A 22,002-nucleotide genomic window follows, 5' to 3' on the forward strand; every position below is an offset into this window, starting at 1 on the left:
AGAGAAGTCTTTAAAAGAAATTAACCAGATGATGCCTGTCTCATTTCAAATACTCAATTCAGCATTTTGCTCTACCATTTTATTTTTAATAACAAGGAAATTCTGACTGGTAAGATTGAACGCTTTTGCTTATTAAAAAAATAAAACAGCCGGGTGCGGTGGCTCATGCCTGTAATTCCAGCACTTTGGGAGGCCGAGGTGGGCAGATCATGAGGTCAGGAGATCGAGATCATCCTGGCTAACACGGTGAAGCCCCGTCTCTACTAAACATACCAAAAATTAGCCGGGCATGGTGGCGGGCGCCTGTAGTCCCAGCTACTCAGGAGGCTGAAGCAGGAGAATGGCGTGAACCTGGGAGGTGGAGTTTGCAGTGAGCAGAGATGGCGCCACTGCACTCCAGCCTGGGCGACAGAGCGAGACTCCGTCTCAAAAAACAAAACAAAACAAAACAAAACAAAAAACAGATCTAGGCTGGGTTGCACAATGTGGCATGGATTTTCACAATAAGTGTAGAAAAGCAACTAACATGACTATATCACTAGCACGTGATGGTACTAGATAGACATTTTACAAATGTTTTCTGGTCTAAACTGTTTTTTCTGCTGAGAACTGAGTTACTCATGGATAGACTAATGATGACCTTACTCTCTGAGCTGAGGTGTGAGTCACTCTTATTTTCGTTTTTCCCTTCTTTCTTAGTCTCTGTTCCCTTTTTCCTATCCCCATCCATACCAGCTTTACTGTGTTTAAGCTGTGATCTTAAATACGCCTATGTTCTTGTAAAACATGTAGCTTTGTACATATATGTGTTTCTAATTTATATGAGTGATGTGTGATATTAATACAATAGTCCCCTATTGTCTCTAGGGGATATGTTCCAAGACCTCCCATGAATTCCTGAAACCTCAGAGAGTACCAAACCCTATATATACTATGCTGTTTGCTTGTTTGTTTTTATGTTTTTTTTTTTTTTTGATCTGATAGCCTAGAGGGCTACTAAATGAATAACGGTTGGGTAGTGTAGACAGCATAGATAGGCGGAACAAAGGGATGATTCATGTCCCAGGCGGGACATAGCAGGGCGGTACGAGGTTTCATCACGCTGCTCAAAATGGCATGCAATGTAAAACTTATGAATTGCTTATTTCTGGAATTTTCCATGGAATATTTTTGGGCCATGGTAACTGGAATTGTGGAAAGCACGAAACTGTGGATAAGGGGAAACTATTGTATTTTTTCTAGTTTTCTTACTCAATCTTGTTTTTGAGGTCATTGATGTTGATTTACCTGTGTTCTTAGGACCGTCCTTGGATAGATATTGGAAACATCTTCTCCTACTCTGTTACCTCCTGCTAACTTTTTCTGCTGAAATAAATTAATTTTGATATAGTCAGACTTATCAACATTTTGCTATGTGGTTTATACATTTTCGGCCTTGTGGATATCTCCCCCAACTTGGAGCTCACAATGATGAATGCCTACATTTTCTTCAGCTAGGTTTCAGTTTCTTTCTTTTCCACCAGACATTCATCTTTGCATAGGAGATAAAAGAGCAAATCCAGTTTTGTTTTTCCCTAAATAGTGATTCAGTTCTTTTCACATCATTTCCTAAAGCGCTTCTGTTTTCCTCCATTAAAGTTTGGCACTGCCTGTCTTACATCTCAAGAGCCCAGAGGTGTGAGGGTACACAGTATTTCTCAGTTGTCTCCTCAGTCCTGTTGGTCTATTTGCCCCTATCTACTCTAGTATATTACTCAAACAAAATCCCAGACACGTGGAAACTGGATAAAATGCTACTAAGTAACTCCTGGGTTAACAAAATCATAAGACAAATAAAATGCTTAAGGCTGAGCAACAGCCCCACCTCAGGATTCTCACTATCCTGTAAGACATCTCTATTTGAATCAGACAGAGGCACCTGATTTGGACAGTCACAATCCTGAGGGCCTAGAAGGAGAGAGCTAGAGGTCCTTTTCTACAAAGAAAAAGCATTTCTTCCTTTCTACAGAGAGCTCTTCTCACTGGCTCATCCACACCTATGCAGTGAGCAAAACGGTTCACTCTGTGTGACTGTTCTGCCTGCACAAGTGACAAAATTCAGGGCGCCAAATTAAAGCAGAGCTTAGAAAGACATGTATAACTTGATATGGTTTGGCTCTGTGTCCCCACCCAAATCTCACCTTGAATTGTCATAATCCCCATATGTCAAGAGCAGGGCCAGGTGGAGATAATTGAATCACGGGGGCAGTTTCCCCCATACTGTTCTCATGATAGCGAATGAGTCTCACGAGATCTGGTGGTTTTATACACGGGAGTTCCCTGCACCAGCTCTCTTGCCTGCTTCTATGTAATACTTGACTTTACTCCTCATTCGTCTTCTGCCATGGTAAAGCCTCCCCAGCCATGTGAAACTGTAAGTCCATTAAACCTCTTTTTCTTTATAAATTACCCAGGCTCAGGTATGTCCTTATTAGCAGTGTGAGAATAGACTCATACAGTAAATTTAAATACATTTCTTTAAAAAACCTCATGAACCGGGTATTGTTTGAAAAATAATTAAATAAAAAACCCAAGGAAGATTGAGAACAAATGAGTTAGGAATTATCTCCACAAATTAAAATATATAACAACAATGCAAACTCAAACAAGAAGGAAGAAAATAGAATTTAATGGAATAGATACCAACAAACTAACACAAAGCACTTCAGATATTAATTAATAAAAACATATTTGGCTGTTTGAAAAAAATTAGGAAGATAGACTTCTGGCAAAACTGATCAAGAAAAGAAGGAAGACACAAATACACAAAATATATAATAAAGAGGAAAACAGTTATAGACCTAGAGATTAAAAGAATTGTAAAATGCTATTATGACTGTTTTCTAATAAATATAACTTAGATGAACCAGATATATTTCTGGAAAAATATAAAGGGCAACAATTGGTGGAAGAATAAATAGAATATTTCAATAGAGTAAAGATTATTTTAAAAACCTCAAAGGGTAAGCAAGAACCCCCTCTGCCCAGAATTTGGCCCAGGCAGTTTTTCAGAGAAATCTTACCAAACTTAAGCCAGAACCCCCTCTGCCCAGAATTTGGCCCAGTCAGTTTTTCAGAGAAATCTTACCAAACTTAAGCCAGAACCCCCTCTGCCCAGAATTTGGCCCAGGCAGTTTTTCAGAGAAATCTTACCAAACTTAAGCCAGAACCCCCTCTGCCCAGAATTTGGCCCAGGCAGTTTTTCAGAGAAATCTTACCAAACTTTCAAGGAAGAATATCTGCCTTTTATAAGATGTTCCAGAAAACTAAAAGAGTGAAAGTTGTCCAACTCAGTTGAAATGGTCTATATAAATAGACAATGGCCAGGGTATATATGAAAACAGAGCTCTGCACCACAATCTGCAGCAACTAGCCTAGGGAGCTAACCTGTTACCTATTGTAACTAACCTAGAAAACCAGCCTGCAATCTACAAATTAGACTTGGAGGAAGTCAGACCACTATCTCTAGCAAACAGTCTAGGAAGCAAACAATAACCCCTGTAACAATCAGTCCAAAATAGCCAAGACTTGATTAATAATTGACAGCATCCCTAATTTTTTTTTTTTTTTTTTTTTTTTTTTTGAGACAGAGTCTTGCTCTGTTGCCCAGGCTGGAGTGCAATGGAACGATCTTGGCTCACTGGAACCTATGCCTTCCAGGTTTAAGCAATTCTCCTGCCTCAGCCTCCCAAGTAGCTGGAATTACAGGTACCCACCATCATGCCTGGCTAATTTTTGTATTTTTGTAGAGATGGGGTTTCACCATGTTGGCCAGGCTGGTCTTGAACTGACCTCAGGTGATTTGCCCGCCTTGGCTTCCCAAAGTGCTGGGATTACAGGTGTGAGCCACTGTGCCCAGCCAACATCCCTGATTTTTATTCCTGCTTTCCACCTAGGACCAACCAGATAAAGCTAAATATGCACCCTAACCAATCACATAGGATACCCTGCTTCGAGTTAACCTGCTTCCCCAGGCTAACAGCCTCCAATAAGGGCTTACCTGTAGCCTTCCCTTTTTCTGCTCTGAAGCTTTCTCCCTCTTTTCCCTGCCTTTGAATCTCTGTCAAAATGCAAATGCTGGTGACTGACTCCCTTACTAGCAAGCTCTGAATTAATTGCCTTTGTCTGTTCTCATCTGGTTGGTCTTCATTCGTTTGCACACAGTTTATGAAGTTAATGAAACCTTGATCAGGTAATTACAAGCTCATTTCAGTTATTCCCATGGATATAAAATCCTAAATAAAACATCGGCTAGCCAAATTTTACATTTTATTAAAACTACATATTTATATATCCTGTGTACAAGCAAGCTTTATACAAGAAATGCAAGGATGGTTCTACATTAAAAAAATCTATCACTGTCATTTATCATATTAATGGTCTAAAAAAGAAAAATCCTGAATGTATCTAAATAGATGTAGAAAGAGCGTTTGTTAAAGTTCAGTACCTATTTACATGAAAACACTCAGAAAACTAGAAAAGGAAAGGAGCCAGTTTTACCCAGGTAAAGGTTATATGACAGAAATGGTATAACAGAAATCGTGCTTATTGGAGCCATTTTCGACACACTTCCATGAAGACCACTATAAGACAAGGATGCCAGATGGTTGCTACTAATGCTTAACATGGTGCTGCATAATTTAGCAGATACCATAAGAAACGAGAAAAGCGTGAAAGATATGAAGATTGGGGGCGTTGGGGGAAAATTAAATAGTTATTACTGGAGTTATTACAGGTGTTAAAAACAGTAACAGCGAACCAATAGCATCATTAGACAAAATAGTAGAATTAATTAGACAGCTCAGCCTGTTTGCCAGATACAAGATGATATTATAAAACCAATAATGTTCCTCTATATGAGAAACTAGAAAATATAATAGAAATCAAGAAGGAAGGGCAGACTTACTCGAAATATTTGTGGGACCTGGGGCAAGAATACAAAGGAAAAACACCATTATGTATTTAAATATCTACAATTTGAAATCAAAGCTATTTAAAATAAATTATAAATTTATTTACGCATTTGTACATTTAATAATAATATCTATCAGCAAGCTCACCATTTGCTTGTCTCACTATACCGACATCTGAGAGGAGACAGGGGGCTGTTTCTTTCTGCCTCTGTGCCAGTTGGCACATGTCTAGGTCAGGTTCCCTGGAAATACATTCTGAAACAGAGATTTGCATGCAGGTGGTTTAAAGGGGGGAAAAACATCTGCAATAAAGAAGTCTTGCATGAAAGTCAGGGGAACAGGATTGGGCAGAGGGAGAAGCTAAGAAGTTTTATTTAATTTTTGGCAAAAATAAAATATTAAATGTTTTAATACAAATAAAACCACTTACAGTTCTAGTATTTAGTATTTATCTAGTTGTCGATGTAAAAATTCAATACCATGCTTCATGCGGGTTATGTCTGACCCCTCATCTTTTTTTATTTGTCTAGTTTTCAACAGCTTGATTATGATATATCTGGTTAGAGGTTTCTTTGAGTCTAATCTTTTGGGGGTTTGCTAACCTTGAATCTGTAGTTTTTTTGATCTTTCAACAAATGTGGGGAATTTTCAGACATGATTTCTTCAAAATTTTTTTAGCCCTGCACTTTCTTCTCTCCCTTTGGAATTCTGAATGTTAGATCTTTTGTTATTGTGCTACAGGTACCTAGCCTGTGTTCATATTTTTTTCAGTCTGTTTTTCTCTCTGTTGCTCAGATTGGATAATTTGCATTGATCTATCTTCATAATACTCTTTCCTCTGTAACCTCCATTCTGTTATTAAGCCCATCCAGGGTTTTTTTTTTTTTTGAATATTATACTTTTTGGTTCTAAAATCTCCTTTTGATTCTTTTTTGTGTCTTGTATTTCTTGCTCAGATTTTCTAGTTTTCCATTTGTTCCAGGAGTGTTCATAATTGCTTTTAGGAGAATTTTTATAATAGTTACTTTAAAACCCTTTTCAGATAATTCCAGTGTTTCTGTCCTTTGAGTGTTAGTGTCTGCTGATTTCTTTTCTCATGCAAGGTAAGATTTTCCTGGTTCTCGCTATGCTGAGTAATTTTGGATTATGTCTTAGAAACTCTGTGTGTACTGTTATGAGACTCTGGTTCCTGTTTAAATCTTCTATTTTAGCTGGCCGTCCACCCATTTAGATTTAGAGCACACATCCTGGCCCACTTTTGTGGGCTGTGGTTTGAATGTTAACTTAATTTTTGAAGCTTTGTAGTACGATTCTGGTCAGCCACGCTGTGCACAGAGGCCAGTTTGAAACGTGGTGATATTCCACGCTGTAGTTCAATTCTCAAAGCTTCTTCTGTGTTCATTCTGGTCAGTTTGATGCTTGGGCTACCCAGAGATGAGCCAGGGACTTCAGACGTGGGTTTAAAATATCTTTTCCTTCCGCTCCCTGCTCTCTATAATCCTCTCCCTCACTCTACAATTGAAAGCCAATGCGGTGGCTTATGTGCAGTAATCCCAGCACTTTGGGAGGCCAAGGCAGGTGGATCGCTTAAGCCCAGAAGTTCAAGACCAGCCTGGGCAACATAGCAAGACCCTTCATCTCTAATTAAAAAAAATTTTTTTTAAAAAACACATCTTGGGTAAGTTACCTGGCTTCTCTGAGCTTCAGTGTCATCTGTAAAACAGGAATAATAATACCTAGCTCAGAGGTGGGCGCGGTGGCTCATGCCTGCAATCCCAGTACTTTGGGAGGCCGAGGCGGGTGCATCACTAGGTCAGGAGTTCAAGGCCAGCCTGGCCAATATGGTGAAACTCCGTCTCTACTAAAAATACAAAAATTAGCTGGGCATGGTGGCGGGTGCCTGTAGTCCCAGCTACTTGGGAGACTGAGGCAGAAGAATCGCTTGAACCCTGGAGGCGGAAGTTGCTGTGAGCCGAGATCGCGCCACTGCACTCCAGCCTGGGTGACAGGGCGAGACTCCATCTAAAAAACAAAACAAAACAAAACAAAACAAACCACTGTTATACTCCAGGTAAACACCGTAAGAAGTGCAGCACCCCCCTCACCCGTTGCCCAAAAGACCAGGAAGAGAATGGCTCTGTAGGCTAGACCCCTTTAATCTAACTGTTACAGTTAGCCAGGTGCAGTGGCTCATCCCAGAATCTCAGCACTTTGGGAGGTAATTAGCAGAAGGAATAGTGTGGAATGAATCCATTCATTAATATTGTGGCTGGAATCCTTTTCCAGATACCAATTTTCTTAGGGCTTTGATTAATCCTACCATGTCTTTAAATATAGTGTTCTGACAGTTCTACCATAGGAATTTCTTTGTTGTGGTCTTTGCAGCATCTGTGCTCTTGCTTATAATGTATGTTTCTTTATGAGTTTTGTTAGCTTGGCTTGTGAACTTAAACCAAAGTAGAGCTTTCTCTGTGAAAACTGTCTGTGTCATGGGTTAAGTATGTTCTTCCAGAAGTGTTATGTGTTTGCCTACGTTCAACTATTTACGTAGAAGGTCTCAATTTTAACTCTCCATCTCATTCAAAGCCAGGACTTATCATCTGTCACTCTATGACTGCTAAACCCAATCCCTTGCACAGAACAACAACAGAAACCTTAAGTATAAATCTGATTAAATATGTCCATAACCTGTATACAAAACCTATAAAACACTGATGAAAGAAATCAAAGAAGACTCAAATAAAAGGAGTAATAGAGCATATTTTTACATTGAAAAATTCATTTGTTCTATAAATTCAGTATAATCCCAAGCAAAATCCCAGCAGGCTTTTGTTTTGAAAGACTGTTAAACTGGTCCTTAAATTTAAATGGAAGCCCAAAGGAGCTAGAACAACCAAAATAATTTTTAAAAAGAATAACGAAGTTAGCAAATTCATACTAATTTGAAGACTTGTTGTAAAGCTACTGTAATTAAAATAGTGTGGTCTTGGTGAAAAGATAGACACATAGATTAATGAAACACAACAGAGAACCCAGAAACTGACCCACACATATATGGTTAGTTGATTTTTTGGCAAATATGCAAAATCAATTGAATGGAGAAAGAATAATATTTTCAATAAATAGTGATAGGACAATTGGACATATATATGAACTTAACTCATAAATTATATCTATGGGCAAAGATCAAGCCCAAATAGATCATAGATGTACGTGTAAAGCCTAAAACCATAAGGAATCTAGAAGGAGAAAAGAGGAGAAAATGTATGTGGCCTTGGGTTAGGGAAAGATTTTTTAGATAGAACACAAAAATTATGATTCATAAAAGAAAAAATTGATAAATTAAACTTTATCAAAATTAAAAATATCTTCTATTGAAAAACCACTGTTAAGAAAATGAAAAGACAAACCACAGACTGGGAGAAAATATTAGCAAAACATGACGCATATCTAGAATGTAGAGAGACTTCTCAGAATGTAATAATAAGAAAACAAACAACCCAATACAAAATGTGCAAAAGATTTTAAGAGATTCTCCACTGAAGAAGATATAAGGCTGGCAAATAAACACATGAAAAGATGCTCATCATAAGTCATGAAGGAAATGCAAATTAAAACCACAATGAGATACTGCCCCACCTATTTGGTTGGATAAAACAAAACAAAACAAAACACTTGACAATAGCAAGTGTGGGTGAGGTTGTAGAATAGCTTGGAACTCTCACATATTGCTGGTGGAAATGCAAAATGGCATAGCTGCTCTGGAAAAGAGCAGGGCAATTTGTTAAAGAGCTAAATCTTTACTTAGCACACAATCTCGCAATCCCACTCTTAAGTATTTACCCAAGAGCAAGGAACACAAAACCCAAAAATTGAACAAAAAGGTTAATAATACCTGTACATGAATATTTATGGTGGCTTTATTCATAATTGCCTCAAATTGAAGATAATCCAGATATTCTTCCACTGGTAAATGTATAAGCATATATTTACCTTATGTTGTATATCCTTATTCAATAATTAAAAGGAACAAGTTACTGATACATGTAACCACATAGTTGAATCTCAAATACGTAGTGTGAAACAATAGACACCAGACTCAAAAAGGTGACACACATATGTAAGAGGTGAAAGTACAGGGAAATAAAATAGGCCTGGAGGACGGGGTGAATATAAACGAGGTCGAGGGAATTTTAAGGAGGGATGGAATTGTTCTATGTCTTCATTATAATTATATGACTGAATGTACATTAAAAAGAATGATTTTTATCTAAATGATACAATTCACCTGACATTAAAAAAAAAAAAAAAATCAAGGCCAGGCACAGTGGCTCACACCTGTAATCCCAGCACTTTGGGAGGCCAAGGCAGGTGGATTGCTTGAGTCCAGAAGTTCAAGGCCAGCCTGAGCAACATGGTGAAACCCCATCTCTACAAAATATACAAAAATTAGCTGGGCATGGTGGCACATGGCTGTAGTCCTAGCTACTCAGGAGGCTAAGGTGGGAAGATCGTTTGAGCCCAGGAGGCAGAGGTTGCAGTGAGCTGAGATGACACCACTGCCCTCCAGCCTGGGCAACAGAGTGAGATGGTGTCTCAAAAAAAAAAAAAAATATATATATATATATATATATATATGTATGTATGTACACACACATATACATATACACATATACATATGTAGATATATTCATATACATATAAGTATATATGTGTGTATATATACACACACATATATACATATATATGTATGAGATGCCCAGCTAATTTTTGTATATTTTGTAGAGACAAGGTTTCACCATGTTGCTCAGGCAGGTCTTGAACTCCTAGACTCAAGCAATCCACCTGCCTTAGCCTCCCAAAGTGCTGGGATTACAGGTGTAATCCCATACATATATGTATGTATACATATATACAAATAAATGTATTTCTATATCTCAAATCTCTTATTTATAGAAACCAGCAAATTTCCCCCTTCCTTTACCCATTGGGGATTTCTGGCTTTGCAAGTACTGAAGAATTAGCAGTATTTTTCTAGTGAAGGGGTGGATGAATGGGGCCTGGGAGGGAGGGAGAGGGTAACCCAGCAGATGACTCAGTATGGTAAAAGTATGAAAAAAATTCCACCCATGGCACACCTGGTTTGAATTTTGAGAGGAAGCATGAAATGGCCTGAGGGCCACCCAGGCCAGAGGCCCATATAATGGTTAAGACAGCAGGCTCTGGGCATAGGTGGCCTGAATTTGAAGCTGGTTCTTCTGCTTCCTATCTTTGTGACCTTGGGTAAATTACTTAATCTGCCTGTGCCCCAATTTCCATCTGTAGGAAGAAAATGATAATAGTTACATGCTTTACAGTGTTGAGAATTAAACTAATTAATGCCTGCAAATTGCTTAGAATAGTGCAAGGTATCTAGTAAGTGTTCACTTAATGTTAGCTATTAGTGCCCATTTGCTCATTCAACACACCTTCCCTAGCACACTTTCCAACACACACCCAGTCATGCTTTGTGCCTGGTGCTGGGGATTGGACACTGGACACCCAGAAGAGAATCATGTTAGGGTGGTCTGAGATCTAGGGAGGGAAGGAGATAGCTGGATGGACTGACCCACAGGGTGATAAGTGCTGAAGATTGAGGGAAACTCAAGGATTATGTGGCTGCAGAAAGAAGTAGGGAGAGAGGGCCGGGTGTGGTGGCTCACGCCTGTAATCCCAGCACTTTGGGAGGCCGAGGCAGATGGATTGCTTGAGCCTAGGAGTTTGAGACCAGCCTGGGCAACATGGCGAAACTCCATCTCTACAAAAAATACAAAAATTAGCCTGGTGTGGTGGCTCACGCCTGTAATCCCAGCACTTTGGGAGGATGAGGCGGGCGGATCATGAAGTCAGGAGTTTGAGACCAGCCTGACCAACATGGTGAAACCCCGTTTCTACTATAAATACAAAAAAAAAAAAAAAAAAAAAAAAAGCCGGGCATGGTGGTGTGCACCTGTAATCCCAGTTACTCAGGAGGTTGAGGCAGGAGAATCGCTTGAACCTGGGAGGTGGAGGTTGCAGTGAGCCGAGATCACGGCACTGCACTCCAGCCTGGGTGACAGAGCGAGACTCCATCTCAAAAAAAAAAAAAAAAAAAAAAAAAGAAAAAGAAGAAGAAGTAAGGAGAGATTATCTCTGCAGAGAGGGTGAGTGGAGTTCATTCAAAGAAAGCTCAAAGAATAGGTAACTTTTGAGTGGGATTTTGACAAATGAGTAAGAGTTTGGTATCTGCCTGAATGCCTTGTGCACTCATCAAACTCACTGAGTATGGGAAGTGTTAGAAGGTTCTTAGGAAAAAAACAGGAAAATGAAAACAAAAGTTTAACGATAAACGATGAGGCTTTAAATGGGGTAGGGCTGAATGAAGAAGAACCAGCTTCAGTACAGTGAGGACCATGGAAGGATTCTAAGCAGACAGGCATAACATGGTCAGCTCTTAGTTTGGGAAAGATGGCTTTGGTGGCTGGTGGAGGAGAATGATTGAAGTGAGAGCGTGAAGACACTTTTGTGCTAGCCCCAGTGAGAAACACAGGAGCTCAATAGCAATGGACAGGAGAGAAAAGACCCAGAAGTGGCCTCAGAAGTGATTAGCTGACTGTGAAGGGGTGAGAGAGAGGTTAGGGCGAGAGGTAGGAGCAGAACTCAGGCTCGCCTATTCCATAAACTGAGATGGAGTACCGGCTTCCCTCGGGGGCCTGTTGGGCCCTCAAGAATGGAAATAAAAGAAATTCTTGAGTTCCTTTAAGGGGAATTCCAGGCACCTAGCTAGCCATGAGAAGTACATGAGCAAGTTGATAAGCAAGAAGGTAATAGTAGCATTAAACAATAGCCAAGGAAGTTAGAGTTACAAGATGTTTGATTCCCTGTAGAAACTAAAGATAACATTTTAACTCATGTCCCTCAATTACTTTTCAGAAACCCAGAACTCCACCAAATGGAAAATGCCATCTGCTGGCATGTAGATCTCAGATAAGGGGAAACTAAGGACTGAGCTCTGACCACAGCTCTTTGTTCTAAAGTTCTTCCTGAGGATCCTGGAGGAAGTAACGCCCATGGGCCAGACCTAATATTCATTTCTGCTGACTCCAAGTCTTCAAATAAATCTTCCCTACCTTAATCAATTGCAAATCAGAAAATCTTTGAATCTCCCTATGACCTGTACAGCCCCGCTTCAAGATATCCCATCTTTTTAGGCCAAACCAATGTATAAACTCCATGGATACATTTATGATTTTGCTTATAACTTTTGCTTTCCTGAAATTTACCTTTGCTTTTAAAAACCCTTGCTTAATTAAAAATCATGGGAGAGGTTGGGTTTTAAGCATGAGCTGCCCAATTCTCCTTGCTTGGCACCCTGCAAATAAATGCCCTCCTTTTTCCTGCTGCAAAACCTTGGTGTGGATGTTTGGCCTTATTGCACTGGACTAGTGGACTCTAGCTTGGTTCAGAAACAAACTACCATCTAACAATGTCTTCACAAAGATGAGCAAGTCTTAGCTCAGCCATGAGGATCTCATTCTGGTGGTGAATGTGTGGGCGGGATATTATTTTAGTTGAGGGATCGCATGAACAGAGCTTTGGAGGTGCGTAACTGACAGGCAAGCTCTTGTACTTTGCAGCAGGAGGTGATATCTCTTCTGGAGCAGATCAGCAAGGCTTGAAAGTCCCCAAGAGCCACCTCTCTGAGTTCTTTAGACACCAAGTCTATAGACTGATGGAGTTCCTGAATCATGAGAAAAGGAAGAAACATCGAATGCAATAAGTGTATACAGTGTGAAATAGCCATGATCCAGGAGCTGAAGATCCAACTTCCGTTTTCTATTAACCCCACCACTCAGGGTGCCTGTAGGGAATGCAAAACCAGGGATATAATGAGCAGAAGCTCTCAAACCAATAAGCATATCTGGACTTGGTGAGACTCAACCTCCCACTTCCCCATAAGTTTAAAAATAATTCTAATTTATAGCACGTGTTATTCTAATTTCGGAGTCACTCTCTCTAAATACTGCACTATTACTAACTATTGTTACTATGATCTGCTCAGACAATAAGAAATGGTAACAGGTTCCGTTTACATTCTTAAAATGAATGTACACTTGAAGAACAATTCATTGTTGAGTTTTATGTGCACGCACTGGCAAGTCAGGTCTCTAGTAGTTTAACTTTTACATCTATGTGTATATGTATTTACTACCATCTCAATCCATGGTTTTGATCATTGAATTGGGAGATCATTAGGCTGAGACACCTCCCATGCCTTGGGTTCCTGTGTAAGCAAACCAAAGCCCAAATCAGAGTGAATGATCACAGCCTAGGGAAACAATCTTAACCAATCAGAAATTGCCAACTAACCTCTAACTACAACTTTCAACTTCAACCATCAAATAATTTGTTTTGCTCCTGAGAACAGCTTATTCAGTCTCTTTGAATCAGGCAACTGTTTGCAACTGGTGCTGCCAGATTCATGAATTGCTGTCTGCTCAAATAAACTCTTTTAAGATTTTAATGTGCCCAAGTTTCTCTTTTAGCACCATCCTTCCCTGAACACAGCCATTTCTTCTCTTTCAGATTAGAATTGATAACTTGGCCCCCAGCAAGCCTCCTAATCCTGCTTTCTTAACCTGATAGCATTTAAATAGTCATCCCTCGGTATGCATGGACCCCCAGGGATACCAAAATCCTCAAATGCTAAAGTCCCTTACATAAAATGGCATAGTATTTGCACAACTGATGCACATCTTCCTGTATATTTTAAATTCTCTCTGGATTACTTATACCCAATACAGTGTAAATGCAATGTAAATAGCTATTATACTGTGTTCTTATTATTTGCATTATTATTGTAGTGTTGTTTTTTATGTTTCCTGAGTATTTTCTATTTGCCCTGGGTTGAATCTGCAAATGCGGTACCCATGGATACAGAGGGCTGACTGTAATGGGCAGTGGTTATGTATTGTCTTTTTTTGTTTGGAACATCTTAACTTTGTTCAACCATTCCCCCAAATAATTTAGTTTCTTATAGAATCCACATTTGTTACCATCCTGATCATTTACCCGGGCAGAATCCAGCTTGTAACAATTCTTCCTAGAAGGACGGATTTTATTTTATTTTATTTTATTTTTGAGATGGAGTCTCGCTCTGTCGCCCAGGCTGGAGTGCAGTGGCACGATCTCGGCTCACTGCTCTGCCTCCCGGGTTCATGCCCTTCTCCTGCCTCCGCCTCCCGAGTAGCTGGGACTACAGGCGCCCGCCAGCATGCTAATTTTTTTGTATTTTCAGTAGAGACGGATTTTCACCGCGTGTTAGCCAGGATGGTCTCTATCTCCTGACCTCGTGATCCGCCCGTCTCGGCCTCCCAAAGTGCTGGGATTACAGGCGCGAGTCACCGCGCCCGGCCATGGATGGATCTTATTTTGAACTCAGCAAGTGTCAAGTCATGCATAAGAAATATAATGAAAGGATTGTCTGGGCGCGGTGGCTCACACCTATAATCCCAGCACTTTGGGAGGCTGAGGCGGGTGGATCACCTGGCCAACATGGCGAAACCCTGTCTCTACTAAACCCTGTCTCTACTAAAAACACAAAATTAGCTGGGCATGGTGGCACGTGCCTGTAATTCCAGCAACTAGAGGGTCTGAGGCAGGAGGCTCGCTTGAAATTGGGAGGCGGAGTTTGCAGTGCGCCAAGAATGCGCCACTGCACCCTGGTCTGGGCAACAGAGCAAGACTACCTCTCAAAAAAAAAAAAAAAAAAAAAAAAAAAAAAAAAAAAAGACAAAGAAAAAGAAATGTAGTGGAAGGATTACAGCCAGTCAACTGGACTAATTCAAGCCAGTATTCCATTAGGATTTATAGTCACATACACTTGCTTTTGATCTTGCAGTTAACTACCTTGGTATAAAAGCAGAGAAGCTCCCCCCAGAGAAGGCTGGAGAGTGCCCCAAAGGCTGAACTTAGCCTTCTCCCAAACCTCTTCCATCTCCAACCTGTGAAACTTAAGTCCTGTGGGAAGTGCTGGCCAGACATTACCTTGTGTTTTGCTAAAATGGAATCCGGGCTGGAGGACAACTGCTGAAGTCTAACAAGCTAGCCTCAGTTTCAATTACATTGCAGGGATGCAGAGGGAAGAGGAGAGGTAATTACATTTGCCTTAAACAAAAGAAAACTCTAAATCCTTGGCTGGGTACAGTGGCTCATGCCTGTAATACCAGCACTTTCTGAGGCCAAGGTGGGTGGATCACTTGAGATCAGGAGTTTGAGACCAGCTTGGCCAACATGGTGAAACCCTCTCTCTATTAAAATTACAAAAATTAGCTGGGCACAGTGGCGTGCGCCTGTAGTCCTGGCTACTTGAGAGGCTGAGGCAGGAGAATTGCTTGAACCCAAGAGGTGGAGGTTGCAGTGAGATCGCAACATTGAGCTCTAGCCTGGGCAACGCAGCAAGACTGTCTCAAAAAAAACCCCAAACCCAAAACCAAAACCAAACCAAAACAAAACAAAAACTCAACTCGAAATCCCTATTGGAAACTACTTCTTCATATGATGCTGGAGAATGCAGTGTCCATGGACATGGTTACTAAAGGCTTGAAAAATAATATTTTATCCAGAATTATTTACTTTAATGTATTATTGTTCTGTTCCTCGTTCCCCACTCCCCAACATGAGAATCTTGATATTTGACTCTAAAAGTTTTAAGTATTATACACATATGTCTTTTAATACAACACACTGCAAGTTCTTTTTGGAATCAGATGGGGGTCATAAACAACAAATACACAAAGTATCTCAAGAATCAACTAGGTGAGTTTGTAGATTTTTGCTGGATTGTCTGCAGTTTTCAGTTTTATGATTTCAGCCTAGAAGACTTCCTGTTGGCTATTTTCAGAAAACCAGGGACACAGCTTGAGGGCTGAGTTAACTCCGTTAGTTCATCTTCCAGTTAGATCTATTTTTCTGTCTCTCCATCAACAATAACTGCCCATCAGAGTAAGTTCAGTTCTAAGCGAGGGTTCTGAAATTGCTCTGTAACTTTTGTTCTAGTGATCACTGCATATGAAGTAATCACATGATCACATTTAATATTCTGATGGTTTTATTAACAAGTATATAATATATATTGCATACTGTATATAGTATATGAGGACTGTACAGTACAAATTTATGTTCACAGTTTGACATGACAAAATGTCATTACTGAATTCCCATTGGACTACAGAGTAGAAACAGAGAAGGTACATTAAACATTCACATCTTTAGTAAGAAAGATTACCAAAATGTTTCAGTATCTGCAAGTATACTAATGCATGCTAAAAACCTTTACCCATTCAGTCTTATTAGCTTATAAAATATATTACACTTTATTAAAAATTTCTGCATAGTTTATACAAGTATTAAAGTACTGTAAATGTAATAATCCTGCTATATTTGCAGGTATGGTTTAAGAGATGCTAAGCAGAAAGATTATTTTGACCCTCTAACACTAAGTACATAACAGAAAAAAAGTGCTAGTATTTGTAAAACAATATTGTTGTAGCCCTCGTTTAATGCATGTAAAGATGGCTTTGTAAATGTATTGTTTAGGTGAATTTGCAATCATTTAGCAATTGTTAACCTTGACCAAGAAGAGAATAAAGACAGCTTGGAGCAACTTCATGTATGACAGCAATTCCTTCAAGACAACTGTATATTTTCAAACCAAATTATTTTAAAACCTTAGATCTTTCAGATTGTCTTTAAAACAATCTAATCAGGAATGATGCGCAGATATACAGTATCAGCAAAATAGTCTTTCAAATTCCACATTAGTGCAATACTGATAGTGCAGATGGGTGTTTAATAAAATATACATATACATATATAGTTCCCCTGTAATTCTGTTCCAAGGCTCTTGAAACTTCTGTGTATTTAGCATCTCCCTAGTTGAATATAGCTATGCTGCTAACACAGTCTCCAAACCAAGCAATTTAGAATGTTAATGCCCATTTATGATGTAGATTCACATAACTCTAAAATACAATGGATTCTGATTCTTCTGACTTCTCTAGGATGACACTTGGGTAACAATTGAAGAAACTCTATAACAAACAGAATTTACATAATAGCAACTTCATGTTTACAAATCATTCTCATCAATTTAAAATATTGCGACTGAAATCGCCATTGGTAGTAACATGATACACATCATTAAAACATGTTCAAGGGCATCTAATCTTGTATTTGAGGTCTTCCACAATAACAGCTAAAAATGACTAAGAGGCTAAATTTCTCAACTATCATAGTAAAATACAAATATATATATAAGAAAAGTTTGGTAAGGGCCAATTGGTAATGAAAGCATATCGACCAGCATGGGAATAGAGAATGGATGCTCTGGGTTGCTTTTGTTCCAGAGTTAAAATGGATCTTTGTTAAATGAACTGTTAACACAATCTAAGCAAGCTGAACAGTAACATTTAAGAGTCTTTGCAAGGTCTTGCTTAAAATCTTTTGAACAAAATTTAAATATGCCACAGCAAATGCATCAATTCCATGAGATGCCCATGAGGCTGAACTCAGGCTCCAAGCTGATCCCAGATCAATCTGATCCTTTCTCACCCTTTCCCCACTTCTCTATGGATTGGAACACACATAAACTGGTTACCTCGGTCAAAACAAAAACAAAAAGGTTTTCCTTGCGTTCCATCTTGATTCTTGTGTGTTGTGGAAGAACCATCTCAAGAAATGAACACTTTGCCATGAATATGACTAAGCTTTTACAATACAGACTATATCTACTTTTCAAAGAGCCATTTTATCACTCAATTTATGTCATAGTTGCAAAAAAGAAAAACTTTAGCTAAAAAAAAAAATTTTTACCTTTAGCTGAAAAACAAAACAAACAGCCCAATTAGGATGTTTTAATATCCTAAAGAAATTTTGCAGTGCTTTAAAAAAAGGAAAATCAAACCCAAGTGCCAAGATAACACATTTCTTTGCATTTCTCAACTACATTTCTTTACAGCTGGTTCACAGGGCGGATGAGTGGGACCTCTTAGCCTTAGGTGCACAGTCCCTACAACTTTTATTAACATAGTGCCATCAAAGCAAGCTCCCCACACAATTCACAGGCCTCCGGAATCACTCATTCACAGATGTTTTAAAAATGACCAAACAATGTATTCCTCCCAGTTAAAGTTGTGTTGGATCCTGAGTTGTGGCTGGGATGAATCTTCAGGATTTCATTCTTCTCTCTTCTCCTCCATTCTTGATGAAGGGGAATTTGGTTATATGCACCCACATTTAACTATTGTTGCTCACTTTCTTCAAATTTAGGACCAATGACATTTCTATGTATGAATTATTTTTATTGGCATTTAGACTATGGTGCTCAAAAGCCTGCTTTTGAATAACTTCCCCCAATAATGGTGCTATTTATCTTCAACATAAACACGAGCCATTATTTTCAGTTTGTTCTGACACTGAAATAGTGATAGGAAACTGCCAGCTCTAACAGTAAACTTTTGGGAATTTTTGAGCTACATATATGAATCCCTGATCTGTGGTTTTCTATATTTTTTCATAAATTCCCAAAATAAAGGTATGTGTGCTTCACAACTAGTTATATTTACAAATAGTGTCACTCAGGTCTTAATTGAATCAATCTCTTAAAGCATTAGCAGATGCTTTATGGGATGTGTCATGAATACAAGTGACAGCAAATTTGGCACCTTACAGCTCACACAGAAGAGTTTCTGTATAAAAGCTATGTGATTAATTTGATAAGGGAATACAAGTACCACTCAACATTTCCCTGTTTACAAAAAAAGCTATAAGCAGATTGGGTAAAAGAAGAACCATCCATACTCTTACCCAAAAGATTTCTTACCATTACTGGGCAAATATTCCACAGAGTCCCTACTATCAATGTTTGATGATCTCATATTAAGGACATTGTAGGAATGGAGATAGTTGCATGGATAACCCCATCGGTATGTGGCTTTGCAGCATGGTTCTGCAAAGCTGAGAATGCACAGAGACTGAAGCTCTGGGAATGCTGCACACAGCTAACAAAATGTTCAAACCTCACTGACAACCCCTAGCCCAGGAGGAATTGCCTCTTCTGCTCCCCACTGCTCAACGGCCCTCTCCTCCGACTCCATGCTATGAAAGCACAGCACTCTTCCCTTGAACCACTACACATCACCCACCTAGATCCAAAGTTTGGGCTCATCTCCCATTGGTGGCAAAGACCTCCATATGAGCTGCAGGCACAAAGGAGGGCAAAGAACTTGATTCAGATGAAGTCTAAGATCCAGGTTGACAAGATTTGTGAAGGATGACGGAAGAGGTGACTGCACTAGCTTGAAATCTTGCTGTACTTCTAGCTAACCGGTGCAAGGGGCCACCCTTGTTTTCACTGTCAAGCATAAAATATTATCACAGGGCAGAGGTAAGAATGTCTCTGGCAAGGACTAGCAGTCTGGATACTGTATTTCTAATACATTTACTCTGACATTCTTTTGAGGAATACATGGAGAACTGACAATTGGTTATGTTAGTTTACATGTTCCCTTGTTCTTATTACATTAAACGTATCTATAAGAAGGGTTTGCTTAGCATCCCCAGAAAAAAAAAAAAAAAAAAGTGTTCACATTCTTTAGGTCTGACCCGTGGTAAGGAGAGGGAGGATTAGAGAACGTCTACTACTGACCATATGGAAGTTTTGGATGATATAAATTCCGAGATTCAGACCAGCTGAATCAAATTAAAATGTACATGTAAAAAATGTGTTAGATAATGGGAGGCAGGACAGAGAGAGAGCCAGGTGAGTGGGGAGTCACGCTGAGGCAGGACACAGAGGCGATCAGACTAGCATGTGGCGTTTCCTATGGAGGGCAAGATGGTCAGAACGGGAGAAGCTGCGGTCGCAGTCCGGGCACTGGAAAGGTTTGATTCCAGTATGTTTTCGGAAATGTCTTGTTAGTTCATCAGACCGAGCAAACTTCCATGTGCATCCTTCCCATGTACATTTGTAGGGTTTTTCTCCTGCAAAAGGAAAAAGAAAAGAGCTATTTTTGCCTGTAAAGGCAGTAAAGATCTTTGAGCTAATGCTTGACAAATAATATTTTCAAGATACGTTCATACATTTGTTCTTCAATATCACAGTGCATTATAAACTACTGCAGGACAAGCAAGAAGAAAATGAACTAATAGCTTAATGTTTCATTGGCTCTCTGCCAAAAAAAAATGGGAAGAGAATTTTAAGAGTTCTTAAAACACAGAGTCACTGAAATCCATTCTGAGGGACTACCAAATAGTGATGAACACATGGTGATCTGTATTTGCATATCTCCCAAATCTTAAACCTGCTTGGGAGCTTAATTATATGCAGTGTTATTCATTTAATGAGAACTCCAAATTGAAAGTTTGTGGGATTTTCTTATACTTTTCAATAGTTTTCTAAAAATATGAAGTCTCTAACAACTGAAATATCTGCTAGGGATTAACATCTTACTTTCTTGTTTAGGCAATAACAATTATGCCTAAGTATAATGCTCTAATTCAGGGGCACTAAAATACACAAACTCTTCCCCATCTGTCCTGAGCCAGGTTTTTACAACCCCCTCCTGTAGGATAAGGATAATTTACATATGAGGAACAGAAGCTCCTTGTGAGAAAATGATAGGGAGAACCAGGATGATGGGAGACCCTCACAAATAAAAAGGCTGTTATGGAAACCTTACATTTTAAATTAGTCATAAGGGTCATGAGTATGACAAATTAACTCCCATTTAACACCCCTTGTTCTCTAGAAGCCTTGAGGGATTACCATTCCTTGGCATTTGAATGAGATATTTAGGATTTCTACGATCTGCTTCCTGGTACAGAATACACACACAAAGAGGCATTTTTTCCTATATCTAAACTGTCACCCAAATATTCAATGTCTTTCTAATTTTAGGCTGGAAGTTGGTAATATCCACCTCTTGGGTCCCACTAATGCCCCAACAATGCCCTCAGTAATCATCGATTTGCACTGCTGTTTGGGCGTTGCTGTAGACACAAGGCCATCACCCTCAGCTCTCTCTGTGGGTGTTAGCTTCCTCTGCCTCCTCCCAGGATTCACTTAAAAACTTCACTTCCATTTTGCCACTTTCCTTCCCTTTTCTCTTCCAAACCTCAGATTCCTCTTTGTAAATTTTCTGAGTAAAAATGATTTGCAAGACTCAGAAAAGCAACCTACACTGCTAACGAAAATGTACACAGATGCAAACTGCTGTCAAACTAGAATTTCACATCAAAGAGTTTGAGGTGAGATGAGCCTTACTATATATGCATCACCACTACTAATAGTCAATCAGGCTGTTAAAACATTTCATTTTTAATTTTTTTTAGAGACAAGGCCTCCCTATGTTGCCCAGACTGGACTTGAACTCCTGGGCTCAAACAATCCTCCTGCCTCAACCTCCCAAGGACCTGGGACCACAGGTGCACGCCACTGCACCTGGCTGTTAAAACATTTTTGTATTATTTCCTTAAGATGTTTTACTACCAAAACATTTGGCACTGAGACCAATTTCACATTTTTCTTGGCTATAATGACCTTTGTATGATTCGGCTGCTCATGTTCTATATTCAGTATTGGGCAAGATGGAAGAAATCCTAAAACAAATATGGTAGGCAATAGCATAAGAGCTCCCTCAAGTTTAGAAGACAAATATTAACCACATTTCTTCACCTTTCTTTCCTTCAAGGACAGTCTTCTATTTGAATTGTTTGTGTTAAACTGTTGGATTAATTTGTGCTACACAAAGACTGTTCTTGGCTCTCATGAATTTACAATGCATGTATGTGAAATAGCTCGTAGGGAGGCCACATCCTTGACTGTGAAAGCACTTCCCCCGTTCCAGTGGCAAAGGTTCCAACCCTTTCTCCCTCCTTTGCTAGAGAGCACAGAACTGCAAGTGATTGTGAGCGGCCTTGTTTTGGGGATTACTTTGAATCTACTCTAACTTATTACCAAGGCGAATCATTG

The 22,002-nt window shown here is 39.4% G+C and overlaps 1 protein-coding gene across 4 annotated transcripts in view; it reads right to left on the minus strand.

The window, feature by feature from the left end:
• Window positions 1-16,062: 16,062 nt before the first annotated feature.
• KLF3 (KLF transcription factor 3) overlaps window positions 16,063-22,002 on the minus strand; it is a 37,304-nt gene continuing 31,364 nt past the window's right edge. For all 4 annotated transcript variants that reach the window (XM_050792497.1, XM_050792498.1, XM_050792499.1 and 1 more), the window contains exon 6: window positions 16,063-20,012. In XM_050792497.1, coding sequence (XP_050648454.1) covers window positions 19,831-20,012 — 182 coding nt within the window. In that variant the 3' untranslated portion in view covers window positions 16,063-19,830. The remainder of the gene's footprint in view (window positions 20,013-22,002) is intronic.

The sequence above is a fragment of the Macaca thibetana genome, chromosome 5, assembly GCF_024542745.1.
Source record: "Macaca thibetana thibetana isolate TM-01 chromosome 5, ASM2454274v1, whole genome shotgun sequence".
Classification (NCBI taxonomy): domain Eukaryota; kingdom Metazoa; phylum Chordata; class Mammalia; order Primates; family Cercopithecidae; genus Macaca; species Macaca thibetana.